At 50.7% G+C, this 22389-nt stretch overlaps 1 protein-coding gene across 2 annotated transcripts in view; it reads right to left on the reverse strand.

Annotated features, from left to right (window-relative positions):
• ZMAT4 (zinc finger matrin-type 4) overlaps positions 1-22389 on the reverse strand; it is a 69826-nt gene that overhangs the window by 41669 nt on the left and 5768 nt on the right. For both annotated transcript variants that reach the window (XM_059831448.1, XM_059831447.1), the window contains exon 2: positions 8691-8792. In XM_059831448.1, coding sequence (XP_059687431.1) covers positions 8691-8792 — 102 coding nt within the window. The remainder of the gene's footprint in view (positions 1-8690; positions 8793-22389) is intronic.

Consider the following 22389-nt stretch of genomic DNA (forward strand, 5'->3'; position numbering starts at 1 on the left):
CAGGGTATCTCCCACGGCCGGAGCACCACCCCCGGGAGCCAGCCCTGCCCTCTCACCGCTGCCGATCCGGACGGATCCAGGCTCCGCTCTGCAGCTCCTGGTGTGACAGATACCCGCAGACCTCCAGAACAGCAAGGCATGAATTTTCTCTCTCGGGAATCACCATTTCAACTATGTGATCTTTAACTTTACCACCTCCTATATTGATTTTGACTGTAGGCAAAGTATCTGTTGTCCTACACACCGCAGCGTACCCTGCAGAGAGGAAAATAACTCTCTTTACAGCCTATTGCCGGAGCAGTGTGGCACCAGCAGCAGGGCTCAGCACCCGGCTCACAGGCTGCCAGTGCCCCACGGACCTGCCTCCCAGGGCCCAGGATCCTCCGGGATTGCCCGCAGCCTTCTGTTCCTCCCAAACTGCATTGAAAGCCCCTTCTCACTTCACATCCTCGCATTTCTTCTGCGAGTGGATCTTACACCTAAGCTAATGCAACCATGAACTTACTTTTCCATGGGTGTTTAGGGATTTTTTCCAGGCAGTGCACCTCCCTGTGAACATGCCAAGGGAAAGGGGATGCGGGGGACGAAGCGAGTGGGGCAGCAACCTCCGAAATGTGCTTCACTCAGCAAGCCAAACCCTTGCTGTTTGCCCACAGCCAGCTCATGTCAAGCCGCTGCAGCTCAGGTTTCTCAGCTCAGGCCACTCTGCTGTTGGGTACCGATGCTCGAGGCGTGGATGAACTTCGCTGCTGGTACAGAACTACCACCCTGGTATCAAGTGGGAAACAGAAGAGTTAACACAAACAAAGTCTCCTCCCTGCACAAGTCGCCCAGCACCGCGCTCTGCAGAGCGGCATGCACCGGCAGCGCCGCTGTTGTTCCCATTCTATCTTTATGTGTCAAACAAATCACTTTTAAAGCGCGTCAGTGCCAGGCGCTTCCGAGAGCCCGCTCAGCGCCGGCGCAGTGCGTGGGCAGGTTTTGTCACAACACACGACGATAACTAAAGGCTCTGCTTTCAAACACCTGGAACCCAAATCCAAACATGGGTTGCAAGTTTCAAACATTAAAGAAAAGGAGGAATGTATACCTGGAACAAACAAGTGCCCTCCTATGCGCTGGGAGCAGAAAGGGGCTGGCTGCCGCGGGAAAGCAAGAGCTGCAGGGACTTCTCCTGGGGACGGCTTGGCCAGGGCGTGCTTGTCTTGGCCAACAGAGCGACGTTTCATCGCTTTTATTCCATGGAGGCTTAATGTGACATCCCTTGTGCCTCTCCATTACTGCTGACCTCAGGGTCTCATCCCCGGTGGATTTTACCACTGCTCTGAAAGCGCCTTTGAACTTCAGCTATTTTTAGCCAGAAATGAGACTCTGCACAGAGGTACCTTGGAAGGGACCCATACGAGAGGGCTTTAGCTGCTCGGCTGTTGCTGCTATTTAGCGATAGATGTTGACACTGGGCGTGCATTAAAAATAACGTTTAGCCATTAATGTTGACAACAGCGTAGTAACACAGAGCCTTGTAAAGTACCATTTAATCTACATTGGTTTCCTGAAGCATGCTGGGATCCAGCAGCTAATGCTGCCCTGGTGAGTCTATACTTACTGTATGCAGAAAAGGGAAGGGACAGCACGAGCACCTCACCATAGAACACTGACATCCACATATCTCTTTCATATATGATGTGTGGCCGTGTTTACCTCAACGTATTTTAATTGCTCCTATTAGATGGCACTACATGAACTGGGTACCGAGGCAATCAGCAGAAGGTCTATATGTGCACATGCAAAAAATGGAATAGTACCTTCGTCATCTTTGCAACCAAACCACAAAAGAGCTTTCTTTAGCCTGGTTTTATTTTTCCCCCAAGCTGAGGTTTTCCCACCAAACACCAGCACAATCTGCAGAATAAAAGTAACTTTTGAGCAGCCATTAAAAACTACATAACATGCATACACCACGGCAGAGCGGACTCTCAGCAGTTCTGGGGAAGGACATAGCAACAAGAGGTAGGACATCCCCTGCTCCTCCACCCTCTGAAGCACTTACAGGTTACTCCCACTAAAGCAAGCCAAAACTTGGCAGGTAAGTAGCAACAACAGCAGAACATACGAGAGAGGGCATTGCTAGCAAACATTAGCACTCCCTTCGACAGTACACAACTAACACGAGCAGACACCCTGGCACACGAGAGCCCTGCACAGTCTTTATTTCCAGCTGAAGCCTGTCCCTTCCGCTCCTCCATCCTGGAAATGCCTGCAGCATCTCGTGTGGGGAGCTGGCACCTGACACAGAATATTCCAGCTCCTTGTGTTCTAGTGCAGCATTTATTTTGTTAAATAGAGTATGTGCTCTTCCACTGCATTAATATTTCAGACACAGGATTGCCTTTCTGAGCACGCACATCTTGATCCTTAAGGCACTAATGTGCCAATAGTAAACAATGTTTATTATTCCTTCAGACAAGCCATCATTTTATGCAGTTTCCCAGCGAAGGGCAGCCCAACTGGAAGCAGATTAACCCGAGCACCACTCCAGCCCCGCGCAGACAGGGACTATTGATGAGGCTGTCGATACCGCTCACCTGCTTCGCTCTAAAGACGGGGAGAGAAATTCCCAGGAGCACTCTGCTCCGGAGAGGAGCCAAAGGTCATGGCACTTCATTTGTTCTCCCCAGTTTCCTCTGCATTTGAATTTTAATACACTTTGCCTCTGCCCTCCCCCTGCCTCTCAGGCTCCACCGCAAGCATTTAAGCGTCATTCCTTCATCGCACAAGGTGAATCAACATTTGCACGACACTTTCCTGGGCTTCTCCTCCTACAGACCTGGCATATTTCTTCATTTTAAATGAAAAAGCAAAGTACCATCTGAACACCTGAAGCAATAAAGATTACAATGGAGAAAAGTGTTATAGCAGCTTAAGGAGCAAATGTGGTGATGAATATGCAGCTCAGGGTGAAATCTGAGAGCGACTTTGCATATTTGTAATTTTCCTGCAAGATTCTCAAGGAGAAACTTGAAAATAAATGGTAACATCTTCCTAATGGCTGTGAACACTTCTATATAGAGATGAGGACTTGGAGCTAACTAAGAAAGCTTAGCTTTTTAAATTTAAGGAGCAGCTCACCAAAGGGACTGATAGAACCTCTCTCAAAGACAGAGCTGGAAGGAAGCGTTAAATTACGGATGGATAATCTAGAGAGTATCCAGCAGCAAAGAGGCTTCCCACTCCAGAGGAAAGCAAGATGCAGAAACACCGAAAAGGAAAAACTTGTCTCTGGGGCACAGACTTTCAATCGCATTGCAGCATGTACAGTGCATTTTCTTTTTCTTCGCCTCCTGTTTAGCAAGCTCTGCGGCACCGGCCGCTTCCTAAACCACTGGTGCCCTCCAACCCTCTCCGATTCCCCGCGCAGAGGGCAGAGCCGTCGCTGAGCGTCGTGAGCAGCTGGTGAAGCGGCCACGCAACTGCAAGAGCTTCTGATCACAGGGCAGCAGCCTCAGTTATTTCTTTGCAGTAACTTTGAGGGGTGAATGGCATTTGAATAGTGATGCTTTGTGATAAAAGTCACAGGAGCCTGCTGCAAGATAGAGCTGCTGTAGCACAAGCCACGTGCTCTGAATCCCAGGCTTTTGACAGGCTCTCTCACCTCCCCAAAACGGGCTCTGTACGAAGGTGCAGACGCTGGGTAGCTGCCTTCTGCTTCTCCCACCCACAGATGTCATTTAAAAACAACGAAAAAAACCCAATCCCTTCATTTCAAAGTTGTGCTTGAAAGACACGCACTGTCTGTGCCACCAAAGCAGAGCAAAAAGGTCGATGGCTGCGAGACGCTCCTCGTCTCTGCGGTGGGCACAGAAGGTGCCCCAGGAGGAAGGCGCTGGCAGACGTGCCCCTCGCTACGCAGCCGACCCTCCCCACCTTCCCCGACACCCACGGCACCGGGAGGAAGTGGCCGAGGAAGGAGCAGCCGCGGCACGGCCCACGCATCCCTCTGCTCCACGTACGCCGCAGGAGCCGGCTGGTGCCAGCGACAATTAAAGAGGATCAGGAGGAAGCTGGTCCCAACCTTGCGCAGATCAAGCGTCCTGTCTGGAAGGGGTCTGCCAGTCGTCCCCCCACACCTGACAGCGAGCAAGCAACGAGGCTTGAAACACCCTCCCTCCCCCAGACAGCACTGCACGTTTGGCCACCACCTGCCTGATGCAGCCAGCAATCGCCTGGAGCGTGCTGCATCCTTCTGCCCTTTTTTGCGAGATTCTTTTTCTAATCAGTCACGCCGCTTCATCTTTGTTCCTCCTGTGGGGGGAAAGGGAGAGCCAGTGCACATGAGGAATGCTTGGCACATCATGGCAGCACAGCGAGCTACTACCTAGCAGGGATTTTATCAGGCATCTGTATTTGGATGCTTTATTCCAGTGGCAGAAATGGGAAGGCAGTTTTCTGGTACTTCAGGGGACAAATTAAGATATTAATTTGCTGCAAGGATTAAAATATTCAAACACACGATCTTTCAGGCATTGACAACAACCAGTAAGATCCGTCTCATCTCTTGCTTACCGCTGCATGGAAGCTAACCGATACCTTTAGAGCAACCTCCTGCGATACTCAGCATCACAATATGCAGAAAGCTTGTTAACGCATTTTCTCATTTGGGCACCTGCAACTTCATTACAAGTCAGTATCCCAAGGCCAGCTACTCAGATCAGCTCTGCCCTAAGGTGAATCCTGGACAGGAGAGAAGTACCTGGAGGTTTCACAGGGATGGAAAGGAGAGCAAAGGCACAGCAGACATATCAGACAAAGCCACAGACGCAGTTGCACAAAGCACATAAAATAAGGGCAGTATTTTGCTGTATGTCAAGTTGGAAGCAAAAATATGCTGCAAACACTCTGATTCTTTTGTCATTTTTCCACTACGCTTGCCCTTGGAAATAATACCGCTTAATATTGCACAACTGACATCAAATTATTTTTTATTCCTGGCAAAGTAGTGCAGAAGAAAAGAAGAGTTATTGGTTGATGATTTGGAGAAGGAGACGAGACAGCGATTGGAACTGACTATTCCTGTTTGGCAAGATAAAAACATCCCCCTTTCATACACTGTTTCCCTCAATTTTCTTACAGAGAAGTGTCTTATTTTGCATGCACAAAGGAGCCAAGATTTCGGTGCCTGGCACAAAGGCTGCAGATCTTATTCCGCTGCACTAGGGAGGCAGCAGACAAATTCCCTTTCCCTCTAAGCTCTGGCTCAGCAAGGGTGAGGGCGTTGCTGACCAAAACAAACCAAGCCATGGAGGACGATGCACTACCAGCCCAGTCCAAGAGCCTGCGATTGCTGGCTTCCAGTCCCGGCTTCTGCAGGTGCCTTCACCAGCTCCAAGCGTGAGGCTCGGTGTGTCCGGCGCACTGCTCAGCTTGCTCCGCACACCCCGTCGCACCGCTCCTGGGTGCAGGCAGAGCCCCGAAGCCCCAGCAGCCACCCAGGCTGCACCGACACGGAGGTCCCCCAGTGCCCGTGGGCAGCCAGGCTGGCCCCAGCCCCACGTGCTCCCCGTCTGGTCCCTCCTTCGGACACCCAAAGGAAATGAATGCTGAGGCGCACGGGGGGATCCAGGCTGCGCGAGAAGCCTCCCCACGCAGCTCTCCCGGCGCCAGCGAGCACACCGAGCTGGGTGAAAATGCTGAACTATTTTGATTAAGCTGCATGCACCACCCCAGCAGGGAATTTCTATTTTGCAGTGTTTCACTTTTCCCCGTAAAGTTCAAGTCAATTCAAAACAAAAAGTTTTGTTCTGTGCAAAAAGTTCATTTACGCTGTGCTTCTATTGTGTGCTTTGATATTGACAGTATTTTTTTCAAAAAGCTGAAACAAAGCAACTTTAGATGATTAAATTTTGTGCAAACAAATATTCATTTAGTCTTCTGAAGTTGATATTTTTCCTATGAAAAGAATCAGTTTTAACCATAGAGTGCTTTTTAAAAGAAAGAAGGAAGAAAAAAAAAAAGGTGTGATAATTGTGACCAGCTACCTTTTAATTAGGAAGCAACAGTGAATTTTACATTCCTGCTAATAACTAATTGGCTAGCAGCAAGGGCTGGCGGTCTCGAGCAGGATGGACCTCAGTACATTCAACACCACAGTTTTGTACAAGAACAGTCACGTTGCAAATCCTGATGTTATAAAAGCGAATATTCTGACCACAGACTTGATCTGCTCATCTGGCCAGGGAAGAGAAAAACCTTACGGGCAGAAAGAGCAGCCTTCTCCGTTCGCAGGGCAGATGCTCAGACCAGACTCCTTATGAAATAGCGTCAGAGCAAGAATTATTTGCAGAAATTATTCTCCTATAATTTTCCATGATTAACGTATATGGGAAAATCACAGACTGCTTGTCCAATGTCTGACTAGAAAAAGAGGCCAAGTTCACCTAACAAGTGACTCACTACAAATTATTTGCTCAGGTCTCTCGAAACCCCGTCCAGCTCACGTCAGGAAGGAGCTGGCAGCGCTCCAGAGCGGTTTTCCGTTCACATTTGCAGTCCACGCACATGGACTCAGGAACCTCCCCTGCAAGGCTCCATGCTGCACCGAGCTGCCGACAGCCCGAAGGCTTCATGCATCAGCCGCACGGAGGAAAACAGCTCTGCTGCGCCCAGCAAGAGCTCCTCGTGGGCATGCCTGTCACCCAGCACCACCCTCCCCGTAAAACCTCGCTTGGGGCAGATTTTCAGCCCTCTCACTGTGTCCGCAGGTTTCTTGGACCAGGGTACGAGGAGAATTTGTGTTAGGCTCCAGAGCGGTGACCAGAACAGACACTCCAGAGCACCGAGCCTGGGTGTCGCGAGCAGAGGCGGCTGCGGGGACACGGCAAAGTGCGGCACAGCTGCGGGGCAGAGGCACCTTCAGAGGAGACCCCAGCCAGGGCTGGGCCAGTCCCCCCCGCCCCGGCTCGCTCTCTCCATCCCTCTGCTTTGCCTAACGCAACCCAGCAGGCAAGGTTAGGTAATGACATTATTGTGCCGAATGTCTACAGCGCCTGCTGGGATTTCACAGGGGATGACAAATGAGCACAACACCTTGTACTAGAAATATACAACAGAAAACCGCGTTGTTTTCCACATTTCAAAAACATCTGCTATGAATTAATGATTCAGCTCATACCTACAATTACAGGCACAGAAGAAAAGAGATTGGCTGAGCACCCCGTTGCTCACCAGTTGCTACTCCCGTTTCTGCGGCAATGCTTCTGCCTCCTGTAGACAAAATTTGGCATCCACATCATCCATTATCAAGATCTGGAAGGTGTCCCTAAAACTGCAGCCTTAGACTTCACAGCGGCTGCCAGGGATCTCTGCTGCACACCGAGGGCAGCCAGAGGAGCGTTTACAGGAGATGTCTTAAGAAGCTCACCAAAACAGACATGTAAAGTGCCTTACAAGTAAATGTGCATTACTGTTTGCATTGTTTATTAATGCAGCACAGCATCCTTGGATACCATACGTTCATTAAGCTCCTCGTATGTCTCCTCTGTATATCCATTGCTAAACACTCGAATCAGAGCAAAAGTCTGGGCCCCTTGGCACAGACCCCGATTCTGCAGAAATACTGCAGACACCGATAGTCTTCGCGTGTTCAAAAGCAGGGGCAAAACGCAGCGAAGCCACACAGCCCTGTGACTGCAGAAGTCCCTCATCCCCAGGCTCTCCAAATTCATCACTTCTCCTGGAGTCCTCCAGGACTGTATCTGTATCACACGTCCTTCCTCCGCACGGCACTGCCCGCACAGCCAGGTGTCACCAGGGGAGGACGGGCCTCTGCTCACCGCGCAATTAATACCACGCAAAGGGTGACCCGCCACGCTCTAATCCCTTGTGCACAACCATCACACAAAGCGATCCTGCATCCTCCTCTTCATCTGAGTATGAATGAGAAAACTCCTGTTCTCCCGCCGGGTTAATGCCGATACAGCCCCTCACTGCGACGAGGATTTACGCCACGCCACTGCAGAGCTGCTCGGTGCACGTTTCCCAGGCCCCAGGGAGCGGGCGCCAAGACACAGGCAGGCAGTGGGTTTCCTTCCTTGAAGGATTTCACAGCAGCATATCCCTCAGTGATTTCCTCCCTTGTTTAATAGGAATTTATTTAATTTTGTTTTGAAGATATGCAGCGCTGTTAATTGCTGTTCTAACATGTCTCTAATAACATATCCTTTCTAATTGTTTATTGCTTGCCTACCTCTTAAGTGCTTAAATACATTCACAAATACTAATCTATTCTCTGCACAATCAGTGCTTCCTACTCAGCAAAGCATAGTGCAGCACATTTAATACAAAAACCTGAGTTCGTTTTGCTGAACTCTTAATTGATCTCCTTGCTAACTATGTTTCTTTGAAAACTAGCTTCCAGTCATGTTCAAACTGCAGCCTGACTTTGCAAATTCAGACAGGAGAAAAAAAACAATCATGCAGCAGACAACATTGCAGTGACATCATTTACAGAATAAGACGCCACCAGTAAAAATAGTTTTTTGAACCTTGAGTTTTCAGAGAGGAACTTTAAATGGTGGTGTAACCACCTGCCGGGAACGCAGCCGCTGATGCCACCCTGTAGAACACACAGCTGGAAGAAGCGACGACAGAGGAGTTGCAAACCGACAGAAGAGAGTTACCAAAGAGCATCCTACCTCGTAATGGGCCACGCGCTGGGACTCGGATATTAGCTGAGCGCTGCACACTTTGCAGTAACTTTCAGTGAATAACTCCTGGTCGATGTCGGACGATTTCATCTGTTCACAGCAGAGAGAAGAGACAACAAGCAGAATCGGTTACAAAAGGCAAGCAGAACAGGACATGTTTGATGAGGGTCCCTACAGAGACACGGGCAAAGCACCACTTGAGTCGAGCGGTTCTTGTCACCACGAGGGAATGAAAACTACTTTATAAACCTGCACACGTGAAACACGTACGGCCCCCATCGTATCCCCAACATCTACTATTCGGAGTCCCCTCCACCAGCCTGTGCTGAGCGTTCAACCCTCGCCTGCAACAGCTCTCCGGCACTGCGGGAGACCAATGGCATTTCCCCTGGCCCCACGTGCCTGCCTGCGGGTGAGGGCGGCCGGACACACGGCTGCACCCAAGGAGCACCCGACCCGCTGAACACCCTCGGCCACAGAGACGGCACAGATTCCTGTGCTGCTCTGCAATTATATTTCATGCGTGAGCTACCGTTGCAAACGGCTGTTCTCCTCCATTACCTTTCAGATCTAGAAACACCAGGTACATAACCAGCTATAGCGTGTATCACTTGTGGCTCGAAACACGCTTAACCATTTATTATACAACACAAAAGGGCTGATAAAAGAGTATTCTATAAAACGCAAACATCATTACAACCTGGAGGAAGGTATTTTTAAGCTGGAAGGGTACTCTGCTATATTTCTCAATTTAGACATGGAAGGAAATTGCTTGGGTGATTTACTGGGCTGTGCTGTTCTCAAGCAGCTGTTCAAATATTTGTGCATTCCCCACAACTTCCAACGAGGACACTTGCACTTAAAAACAGCTCACTGAGTGATCTGGTTCACAGGAATGCTTTAGTTCTCTGTTCACACCTTCCTCGTTACACAAGCAATTGCAGGTGTCCAACTCTGAACTGATAACCAAGGTGCGTATCAGGAAGGTTGAGGCTATAAAAGGCTGAACCCAGGCAGAGCCAGAAACACCAGAAGTAGCTTCACAGACAGAATACTGAAAAGCAAAAAACCCCAGTGCAATTCAAGAGGGAAATAGAGGCCGATGCCTTCTGACTAATGCCAAGATAAAGTCTATTAATTCACAATCATAACAAACCTGGGCATAATGAAGACTGATAATACAGTTTTTAAAGAGTTTATTCCACTGATTGGGAAGAAAAACAACAAGGAAATGAACAAGTTCTGAGATCTCATTAGCAGAAAAACCATCAGGTGAAGAAAGACCTGTCATCGCGCGGCTGTGCAGCGGAGCTCAGGGCAGCACTCGCTCTGCCTCGGGGCTGGGGACGTCCCAGACCCCCTCGACGCCATCCTGAGCCAGCCCTCCCTGCTCCCTCGGGCTCAGGGAACAAGGCTTTCCGTGCAAGTCTGCCGGTCAGCCCGCAGCAAGAGCTGCTGAGCTGGGGGTGGTTGCACCGAACCCCCAACATACTGCAGTCTCACAAGCATTAAGATCCCTGCACATTTTATAAAAACAAGCAGCTGAGTCGACACCAGAGGCTCCCAGCCTGGAGAGACTGACTCGTCCCCAACTCCAGGAGAAGGTTCATTCGGGTGTTCACGGTCAACCAGACAAAAGACAACTCTCAGAGCTCCTCTGCTGCTGCTCGTGTGCTCTGACTCTGCAAAGACATGTGCTTGTTTTCTCTTGCTATCTGCCTAGCTTTAATCTTCATTTACTCTGTCTAGAGAAACACTGCATTGAGAAACTTTCAAAAAGACACCAAAAGACCCTTTTAGGAGTACAAGAAGTGTTGCAAAATTGCATCAAAGGCAAAAAATAAAGTGGAGGGGAGAAATCTCACTTAAATACAACAGATTGACACAAGGCAAACCAAAGAATCTCATTAAACCTCAATCCAGCAACCAAGACAGAGGCAGGTAATGTTGCCCTCATTTGCATGCAGTCTACAATGCTCACAGTATAAAGTCTCATCACAAAAATCAGAGTAAATCAAAAGCTGCTCAGTATTAGCTTAGCCCTTCATGCTCTGATAACAGATCCCAAGTCTGTTCTGCCTCTAACACACGTACATACGAATGAAGCTCGCCGTCTCCCCTTTGTAGCAGCAGGGACTAAACAGTCTTATCCAGGAACAGGATTTAATGTCTTTTCCCTAAGCAGTAACTTCTGATACAGGTATCGGATCCGTTAGCCTCAATACTGCCTGTTAGGTTTTATATGCCATTGTTACTACACAAAGATGTAACGCATCGCAACAGGTGAATACAGTTATTACACTGACAGTGTCAATGTTACGCAGCATGATTCATGTATAACTATTCAAGTTACCTAATAAAGCCTCTCTGGAAAGGCAGACCCTCAAGTAATGCATCAAGAGCACAGTTACCAGCTACACGCCACAGGAGCACCCCCAGCGTGCCGTCCCCGCAGGTGACTCGAGTAGCGGTGGGTCCCACCCTGCTGTACAAGGCCACGGAAAGTAGAGTTTTAGTGAGCAGTAAATCCTCACCGCAACACAGCTCACCCCCTTCGGCAGCAGCACCCAAGCTCTGGCGCTGCCCCGCTCGGGGTGGCCATCGGCCCTTGGCTAAGGCCACTTGGCAGCTCTTGGCCAGCGCTGGCACCTGGCCATGACTCTGCTCTGGCTCGGGAGCACAAGCAGCACTCACCGAACCGCCAGCGCCCGCAGGGCCCCACCAAGGGCTGACTCAGTCCCTCGCTCACTTCGGCTCGGGCTCGTTTTTACTGCAACTGCCTTTTTCTACCACCACACACGGTCTGACCCGATCCACACCTTTCACATGGGACCAGTGTTCAGCCATGCGTGCCCAGTGCCCCCAGCACATCTCCCGAAGGAAGAGCTGTCTCTCGCCGCGTCCCTTTCCTTACCCACGCAGCAAACCCCGTAGCCGTGGCTTGGGGCAACAGCTGCTTCATTCCCGTTCTCCTGCCCCACTCCCAGAACCGGGTCCATCCTCCCTGCCAGCGGGAACACGCTGCTCTGCCCAGCGGTCGCTTGAGCATCTCAGCAAGGAGCAGCTCTTGGCAGTGGGGCAGCCAGGCACCAGGTTGCTTTGACCTCCTCAAGCAGCTCGTCAGGTCCCACGGTCGTCTCCGAATTGCCGCACTCTTGCTGAACTGCTGGTGGAAGGATGGGACGACCCTTGTCCCCCCAGTGCTCTTCAGGGACCAGGTCTTTTTGCTTGGCTTCAAGCACTGGATGCACAAGTGAGCAGCGATGCCGCAGGAGATCATGGTTCCCCAAAAGATCTCCGTGCCCCTGGGAAGCCCAGCAAGCCCCGGATCACTAAAGCTTGCAGAATGGCAGAGTCCCCTTGTCAGGGAGCAGAAACGTAACCGAGTGTCCTCCTCACACTTAGGGTCCTGGCGGAGGGTTTCACTGCTTATTTTTGCACAGCTTGCTTTTTAATAGCGATGAGAAGGACAGCAAGGCAGAGGAGTGAGGGATGGGGATGAGGGCAAACAGGAAAATAAATGGAAGCAAAGCCTCCTTCATGCTTTTGCATGAATGTATTAGGCTACACTGTAGAGAGGATTCAAGCGTATGTAAGCTTGGCTACTTAAAATAATTAGAAAGCTCTGGTAACAATAACTGCTTTGGGCAAATTTTATTACAAAGGGTTTGACAAAAATAATAGATTCACCTCAGCAAGGAAGATTTCCACACAAGCAACCCACTACCAGCACCCATTTATACAAATCACCCTTGCAAAGCTGCCACTAAAACCTAGGCAGCCTGAGAACGAGTTTAAACTCAAGTACCAGCTATTGCCTTGAGAAAACAGACTTTTCCCTGTCCCACATAAATGCAATAGAAGACCAAAAGTCTCTTCCCCCGGCCAGTAGCCTCCTAATTGTCGCTCTGCTGCTGGCGAGCCCCCACGCAGCCTTACCTCCCAAAGTCCCCTTCTGAGGACCGACACTTTAACCTTGGCTGGAGCAACCTGCTGGCCCCGAATAGAGCTTTCATGTTTGGCCGCTGTAGGCTGGTTCCTTTGCTTCTCTTAAAATACTTTTTTTTCTCTACTCTTCTATTTTCCTTTCTAAGATAACATGCCAGAGTAGTACATCAAAAGGACGTCAAGGTAATAGGCAGTGAAATGAATGCATGAACACGCATCTCTCCACGCCACGTGTTTTAAGGCAGGCTCTCTCACTGCCACCAGCTGGTCTGGCACACAGACCATAGGAAAGGTCCAGGGCTGATATTTCCCTGGGGACCTGTGCAGAGACCCTGTTACGGTGCAAGAACCAAACGAGGGACCCGTCTGCTTCCTACAAAGGGATTGGTACAGAGATGCTGTAACCGCAGCGAGGCAGCCGCAGGTGGCCGGCTGATGGCATCTGCGCATAACTGCAAGGGCTCCCCTCTGCAGCAAGAGGCAGACTCCAGATGTGAAGCGCTGGGAAAAGGAAAACAGCTTTGTTGTGTGGGTACCTGACCTAAAAACAGTGCTTTCTCCTGCTCCAGAAAACCTCCCTTCCCCCCCCCGGCTTTTGTCTTGTCTCAGATGCACCCTGCATTATTATTTTGTGGGTCAATCCTAGCAGTGATTTATTAACCTCTTCCACCTGCAAGTATCATAAAGGAAGTTCATAAGCAATTCATATTTATATATTTCTAATCACTTAATTCCACTCTGACTCTCCCTGCCTACAAGTGTCTAACAGCTCCCAGAATTGACTAGACTTTGGCTGATCCTCACTACGCAGCGCGTCTTTGTCAAAAAGCAGAGCTGGAAGAGGGGGTTTATCCACCACGACCACCAGCTTTCAGCGTGTCCATGGCTGTAAAGCACCGCGCGCCCCCAGGACGCTCGAGAACTGCAGATGCTGAGCAAGGAGGGACGCGTTCCCTGCACGCTCTCAGAGGCTTTTCTGGCCGAGAGTTGAAGAACTAATGTGCGATTCGCCGCTTTGCCAGCTGGACTCAAACCGTTCAGCTGAGCAGAAGCACTTAGTCGGCACACCAAGGTCTAAATATCTAAAACTCTTGGTCTCCTCCTCCTCAGGTGGGGACATGAACAGTGGGGCCTCCACCACAAACACTGATCGCTTTGTCCCCGTGCAGTGGGGTTTATCATTGCCTCTTGCGCTGGCACTCAGGTGTTGAGGCCCCCCTGCCCGCTTCAGATCAGTAACCTCTGCACACGTCAGCTCAGCACCTCCCGGAACGGCGAACTGTGTCGTAAGAGACTTCATTTTAAATACCTTGTGCCATATGGCTACGATTCTCCTCAGCAGTTTCAGTGCCTATAACAGCTTAATGAAAATCAGTTTGATGGGGCTGACTCCAGTTTCTGGCAACTGCTAGAAAGACACTAACTAAGTTGCATTAAATTTTAGAGGACAGCAATCCACATATTGACAGAGACGTATTCAAAGCCAAATTCCTTTTTAAGGATATGCTTTGTACCAGCTGAGTCCCACCAGACAGGGACACGTGCTGAATGCGTACCTGTCACAAAGGAGAGCGATGGAAGTGCCTCTGCGATAAATGCTTTTACTGTCCTGGCTGGGTCTGGATTGCAAGACTGCTACAGGACCTCAGGTAGGTCTAGAGCACCGGCTGGATGGGTGCGAGTTGCAGCAGCTCTTTGCTGTTGCAGTAGTCCTCAGGGTCCTCGCTCACAAGGCGGGAGAAGCAGCACAATCTGCAGTCACTGCTAGCAAATACTTCCCATCATGTTTCCGATGGGTACTGTTGTAATCTCCTTTCTGGCAATCTTCTCTCAGCAAGCCACTTCTATTTTTATTGTTGTATACCCCCTGTTACCAAGTTCATCGCCCCCTTTTTTGAGCTATGAGCTCAGTGAATAGGAAAAGAAGTTCTTTTAATAATGGGAAATTCATGACTGGTAGCAAACTTTCTGGAGTACCCCACAAACATGAACAAGACAGAGTTTTTCTAATTCCAAGTTTTGCCGTTTATATCACTTCACAGACTACCCTTGGTATTTTCACTGTCAATTATTTCTGTATTTAGACAATAAGCCATGAAAACCCCAAGAAGCTGCAGACAACTTCATGTCATTTCAGGATAGGGAGTCTGAAAAAGCAGCACCATCCTTTGCCTAACCAGCCTGTTGTCAGAAGCAGACGGCTTGCAGCTTTTCCGAACGCTCCTCCTGCGCTGCTTGCAAGCGCCCGTGCCGGCAGATCCCACGGCACTTCGAGCAGCAGCTCAGGAGGGGACGTGTTAAATAGAGACAGCAAATGAAGGATCCAAATTTGAGATCACAGCCAAGTCCCCAAGTAACCGTTGTCTAAACTTTACAACGCATGTCTCGGGTCCAAGGGTAAAAGTTACAGACAGACATCCCAGAAGTTGCTGACTCAGCTGCTGCGACCACAGACCCACACACCCAACCTCTTCCTCACCCAGCCGAGGCCCCGCAGACCCAGAGGACCCAGAGCAGAAGGCGGCAAGGACCTGCGCAACACGTCCGGACGTGAGCAGGAGAGGCGAGCCCTCCTGCCCCGCTCTGCGCACTGTCTCGCCGCCCTCTGCCAAAACCACCGGCGGGAAGGAAACTGCTTCCCACGTGCCCGCTGGCCGTGCCGTCCACTGCTTGCTTCCAGCTACGTTTCTGCCTTTCTGATTGAAAATTTATTTATTTTTTTAAACCACTGCTCCTCAGTGCCAAATTCCGCCCCCAGCCCCACCCCAAACACTGCTACCAGGTTCAGGGAAGCATCCCCCAAGCTGCCCTCCATGCAGGGCTGCTCTCCCCGGGACGGCTCGGACCCGCTTCCCTGCCTGCAATGACACGGGGGCAAATTCAATCCCACGTGTGCATGGACCCAGAGCAGCCACACCGAGATCAGCAGCTAGTAGAAGAAAACCGCCTTTGCACCATCATTTCACCAGCGAGTATCAGCGACATGGGGCACATCAGCCCCTGGGTCTGGCCCGCTTGCGGTGGTGGGCAGACGCCAGAGTGCTTCGCCCTGCGCCAGGGCTGCCCCGTGCGGGGATTCGAACGCCTCGTCCTGAGCCTCGCCAGCGTCGAGGTGCTCGTTCAATCACCTGCTTGTTGCGATGCACCAGGAATTTCTGCACAGGTTCATTTTTTCCTATTGCACAATCAAGGACAAGGAGCGCTACACAATAAAGCACTGAATTCAGCAACTCTGTTTCTCCCAGTCAAGAGGAAAGAAAAAAATTGTGGTCCCTTATCCAATTTACTCAAGGGCCTTAATCACCTTTCCCAGAATTAACAGCTTCTGAAACCTCCATACCGGAGCACTAGAGAAGGGGCAACTGAGCATGTGCATGAATGCCAAATGCAAACAACAAGCCAAAAATTAAATGTCCTGATTTTCATGTTATGAATTATTTGTGGCTTTTGCTGCTGTCACTCTCCCATGGATTAACACCTCGTGTAACACTTCCTGTTTTCTTCTGTTGTTTAATTTGTCTTGCAATCAAAAGAAAAAAAGTCTTTACTAATAATTAATGTGCTTTCAGCAACTCTGTCACCGCACTTACAACAAGGCATCTGAAGAAATGCAAAATACTGCCTTCTGAAGTGCCTTATTTCCCAGCACTATCAGCATGATGGATGGCTGAGCCTGCTCCACGAGTTCAATTCTCCTGCTTTTATCGCCTTGGGAAAGGAGCACTCTGGGCGCTGGAGACCACAACAGGCTCCCAGTGCAGAGAGCACTGCCGGCTACCACGAGAAAAGGGCTGGGGATGGGGCAGCACATCTGGCGGGGCAGCACTGCACTGCTGGCTTTCCCCAGGGAAGAACACCAAGCAGCAGACAGGACAGGATGCCCCGTCCCACAGTGATGACGGGACCCTGCGCAGCCCACCCTGAGCCTGGTGCAAGAGGCCAAATTCGCAGCCGCAGGATCCGCAACCTCCACCTGTACCAGCACCTGAATTCACTTGCTCTCCTCTGCAGCCCCAGTGGAGGTGGGACAGGGCCCTCGCCAGCGAGCGACATGGCAGAGCCCGGATAATCCTGTGTCCTGCAGGTGACGGTGACGGGGTCCGTACCCATGAAGAACTCACTACAAGCCACATCTTCAGAGCACGTGCGTGCTATTTTCAGTTTTTCCTATTCTCCTGCCAAACCAAAGATGCTCCGTGTCCCTCCAGCTGTCCTGCACATCTGCTGCCTCTAGCACGCTTCGCCTTCCCTGCAATTCTTGTTTGGTTTGGGGTTTATCTGCCATCTCCCTACTCCCTCCATTCCTGAAATCCTCTCCAGAGCCAATTTGCTTCACTTCTGCATTCAGCCTTTGATGCATTTTGACACGCTTTATTGGAGCCTTGAAAATCAGAACAAGATTGTGTGTGGCATGAGCTGGGGAGCAGGAGAGATCCTGCACGTGTCTGTTGCATGTGTCAAAACACAGATGAGGGGCTGCGGACAGGAAGATGGAGGAGACGGAGCCTCAGTGCAGACGAGAGTCTCCACCTGAGCACCCCAAACGCCCAACTTTGCCCAACTTCCCCCAGTGTAATTGCTCCTTTGCTGGGACCTACTTCATGATGTTTGCCATGACCAGGAAAGCAAAGTGTCCTCTTAACAGATGGAGATGATGTCTTTGAAAGGCGCCTCACAGCTCCCACGCCGTGGGGGGAAGAGTGCCCGCGTCAGCGCTCCTTGCCCCGCGCTGGGAGAGCGCTGCCCTGCTCCCCGCAGAGGGTAAGAAGCGCCCCATGGGACCACGAGAGCAGGCCATGGAAAGAGGGGCCGGTTGCACACTCCTCTGTGTGGGATTCAGCCGCGGAGCAGGATCTCACCAGGGATGTCTCGCTGAATTCCTGTGGGACTCGTGAGCGGGCAGGGGGGAGCTGCCAGATGTTCCCACCTCCTCACCTCATCACAGGCGTCACCGAGATACCGCTTATAAATAGCAGGACCCAGCAAGAAAAAAACCTGATGAACACGTCAGGAAAAACAGTGCCCTCTGGCCAGAGGGAAGCCACGAAGCACAGATGATACCTTCTGGGCAGAAAAACTGCAAAGCCAAGGCTCAGGGTGTGCACCATGCTCTGCAACCCCCAACCAGCACCACGGCACCCGCTTGGCACGGGAGCAAACAGAGGAGACGCGAGCTTATGCATGGCAGTAAAATCCAGCCAGTGCCTTTTTGACCTACTGCCCCTCTGAGGTGGGAACAAAGGGCGAGCCGAGGAAATTACAGGCACGGAGATTTAGAGAGCAAAGGAAAGACCTGTTCCTGCAGCAGGGAGCAAGCCCTCTGCCACAGATTGCCTCAGGGGGTGACAGAGGAAGGATGCTGCCAAGTTTAAAGGGAGCTACGCTGCAATTTTGAGAGTGCCACCATCCCTTCCCTACAAATGCGTGTATCTGGTTATACACATGAATTGTTCTAATTATTCACACTGTATCGTGTGGCAGGATTTAATTGCAAACATGTGCTGACTTGAATAAAAATATATTTTAAAAAGGAGACTGATATATTGTGACTGCTTTAATAAAGTTTGTAGGAACTGAACAAAGAGCAATCACATTTCGTGCCTCAGGGCATCAATTCTGCATCCTGCACACTTCAAGGACAGGGCTTTGGCACTCGCTCCAGCACGGCTGGGTGGCACAGCTCAGCCCCTTAGCAGCAGGGACGGCCCAGAAACGCTCCTGAAAGAAGGGGTTAAAACAGACGCCATGCAGGCTTTGGCAGAGGCTGCACTCTGAGATGGAGGGCTTGACGTGGTCAGATGGCTGAGGGAACAGACTCGGGGACAGACTCGCTTGTACTGCAGACAAGCGGAGAGCTGGTATGGGGAAGAAATGAGGTACCCTGGCCTGGGGGCATCTCTGCTGCAGGCACCTCCCTGCAGAAACAGTTTCCCCTCGACTAAGCCCCGGCCAAGCCCCACCTTGGGCAGAAAGCCCGGTCCAACACAGCCTGGCACGCAGCCCTGGCACCGCTGCCCCCCGCCGTGCTTCTTCCCGTCCCTGCCACCCAGGGATGCATTTTTGGCAGCTCTCACGGTGCCCGCAGCCACGAGCGCTGTGCTGCCCCGGCCTCTCCAGGGACCTGCACTCCGCAAGGACCCTGCGCCTCTCTGGAGACCTGCACCCAGGGACCCTGCGAGGTGTCGGGGCGTCGCGGGGCCGGGAGCACAGGGTGCAGCAAGGCGCCTTGCGGGCTCACATGCTGCAGAGCCAGGGTTACCATGTGATGCTCGTGGTTGCTATGGAAACGGTGGTTTCTCAGGAAGAGAGGCATAAATAGTCTCCAAGCCTCCCCGGAGCATGGTCCGTGCTGCCAGGCTGCGGACACCCCCAAAAGTTGGGGGTCTGCTGCTGCCCTGATCCCTGCCCCACGGGTTGGTGCCAGGGCTGCGTCGCAGCAAGAGCTGACGCAGGGGGAAAAGGCAGCGAGCAGCTCCCGCGCAGCCTTTCTTTGCAATTACAATCAGGACGCCACATTTATTTTTGGATAAGCAGGACCTACTTTTTCCTGTGGCTCCCTAATAACGTACAAAACAGTAGGAAGCGAGTCAAGCTGAATCCCGTGCCTGCAGCTCGTAGCCTCTGGTACTTTGCATAATCAGGGCTTGTCATTCCCCATCAGCTTCAGCTCAAAAACCCAAGAGGCAAAGCCATGTAAGGTGGCAACAAGCTTAGAAGAAGCCTTCGGAGAACAAATCTGTCCATCACTGATGGGGGATTATTTTAATACTGGATTCCTTGATAAAAGTCTGCACACCGGTCTAGCTGGCCAAGCTAAAGCATCTCTTACCAGAGCCAGCTTCAGCCTCAAAAACACTAACCCCAAATCAATTTAACGTCACTGCTTGCTTGCCGACAGCACTAAAAGCTCCCTGCCCAGCAAAGGTTAACAAAGTTAGGGACAGCAGAAGCAGAGATGCTCCTGGTTATCCTTGCTGTCATCTGAGCTCCCTCGAGAGGGCTGAGCTCCTCTCCTCTCCTGCCTGCAACACATCCAATATTTGCCAATGCCAACCAGTGAGGATTTACAGGAGTCCAGGTCTCCCCAAGATAGCCAAGCAGCATTGGCCAGGAACCCTCCCTACTTGTAATGACTGATGGACTCTGTTCCCTTCAGCTACAGCTCCCCTGCTACAGCAGAGCTTTTTGTAATCAATGAGATGATTTAGAAACAAGACACCGGGAATGAAAACAGTTTGTATCTAAGTCCCCTAGTTAGCATGGCACAGCTAAACCCCTTGCTTAATTTAATTGCATATCCAAATTCCACATCCTCTACAGGGTATCAGCAGATTTCATTAAATTTCTTCATATTAACATGTAATCTGTCAATTAGCTTTGTGTGCAACGGCAAACAATAAGGAGCTTTATCTTAAGGAAAACATAAAACATTTACATCCCTTTTTCTTTGCCAACCCATGATTTAAAAAAGAAAAAACACAACCCTTCTTTTGTTTGCATTTGTGTTCTAAGAAGCAGGAGCATCTCCCATGCTCATCCACACGGAGCAGAAGCATGCTGGACTGTTATGTCAGACCTGCCTTGTCTTTGGGAGCATTTCAGCAAGCCACTCGGCTAATTCATGCTTCATTTTCCCCTCTGGAAGGAAACCACACCACTATTCTCTCCCTTAACAGCAGATGAGCAATGAGAAATGGTTCATCATTGCCCATTATAGAACTCCAGCTCTGCGTGTGAAAGGGTCTCCAGAAATGCAAACTATTCTATTTTCGTCAGTGAGAAATTAAAGTGCCGTTGCAGAATGGCCGGAGTCGGCACGCTCCAGGCTGGGCAGTGACTGCTCCTGTCGGAGTTCGGCTCTGACTCCAGGATTTGGAAAGGTCTTCCTCTCTCTGCATAGTCTGGGGACTCGTATTCCTACAGTATTTATTAGGCGTCCCCTGTGGTACCGAGAAGCAACAGAAAGGCATTACAACAAGTTAATGTGTTTCATACAACATCAGTTTTCAAAGTGGGGTTTGTAAGTTATCCTTCAGTCACGGCCATCAGCCTTCCTTTCTGGCTAGAGAGGAAAAAAGGCTGAAAATGCTTTTCGTATATTCTGCAAAACAAAAAAACCCTCTGTGCTTTGGTAGGGGCAGGAAAATACCTTTGCATCACATGCACACAGATCCCAAACTTCTAAAAAGGTGCAGAGTTCTCCAAAAAAGCAGACTGAAGAGATGTCTCAGATATACCACCTACCACAAGCAAAGAGGTCAAGACCTGGCAGTTCAGGATTTCTAGAAACAGGGAAGCATCCCTCAGGTAACACCAAATTCCCAAAGTAAAGCATCACCTGGCACAACCAGAGCCAGATGAGAAAGAAACACTCATCTGTAACATGACTTACTCCTGAGAAGACTGAATGTAACGGGGTTCACCATGATCTGCGTCAACGGGCAGAGATGATACGAAACAGCCCCATGACCTCCTCAGCACAAACAGCAACAGAGCTTGCTCTGAAACCGTAACAGAGAGCTTGGTAATTTGAAAAAGCCTGAAACAGCCTGCATTGCAGAAAGAGACTGTGAAACTCCCGAAGAGTTTCATAAATATGAATTAGCAAAGATAACTATAGATGGCACCGAGAACTCGGCTCCTTCCTGCTTTGCAATGTCATTTCTTGCCCTCTTTCGGAGCCGTGCACTGCAAAGCAGCTCCTTGCGTCCCTCCGTCATGACGCCCTGTCCAAGCACTACCCTGTCCCTGCACGTGGGGGATCCCCCGTGAACCCCCAGCCCGCGCCACGAGGAACCAGCGCCCCGGGAGCGGGTGAGGGCAGCACTGCAGAGCGCGGGGGGCTGCTGCCGGCGCCTCTTCGCGTCAGCACGGCAGGCGGAAATGCAGTAAAAAAGTCTGACAATTAGAGAGAGAAAATAACAGGTCCCCACACTCTGCACGGCTCCCGTCCCTGCCAGACTCCTGTGAACTACAGTCGTGTGCTTGAAAATTAGACAGATTAATTATTGCTACAATTAGCAGTATCGTGAAGCATCTCTGGTGGCAGGAAATAATATTGTCATAAACTTGTATAATTGCTCAGTATGTTCAAATGAGCAGTTGGATCCACAGTTATCATCTTGACACTTTCACCAGTGACATTGTAGGGTGGAAAACACAAAATTGATTAATTAGTTTTCACTTCAAGTCAAGCTAAACTCTGGCTCTCTCTGCCACGTGCCATGACTGAAGCCAAGACTCTGTAAAGCTCAACGAGGAGGCAAGCGTGGATGTGGAAAGCACCAGCGTCCAGGGATGCACAGTTACAGCCGAGAGCAGGTGAAATGCTCCCAGGCTTCAGCCCGGCTCTGACTGCAGGAACACAAGCGCTGCTCACGAGCACCATGCACAGTCAGTCTGGTGTGATCCCAGCGTGGCTCCAGCCACCCCTACGCACCCGGCGTGGCCACGGGAGGAGCCCAGGCTGCGAAGAACGGTGCCAGCTCTGCAGCCACCCTGCTGCCGTGAGACCCAACCGCGGCGCCTGCTTGGCCATCCGACATGCTGGGGACATGTGCACGTACACATGAACATTTCGACTTGGTTTTTTTCCATGGTGGGAAGGAAAAATCCCACTAATCATTCCAGTCTCCCGCTTTCACCAAGAGCGCTCGGGCACATCCACAGACCCCAGAGCATTCCAAGGTACGGGTGCAATGGGCAGCACCTCCACGCTGCGATCTGAATCAAATCCTGG

This window comes from Gavia stellata, chromosome 31 (assembly GCF_030936135.1).
Source record: "Gavia stellata isolate bGavSte3 chromosome 31, bGavSte3.hap2, whole genome shotgun sequence".
NCBI lineage: Eukaryota > Metazoa > Chordata > Aves > Gaviiformes > Gaviidae > Gavia > Gavia stellata.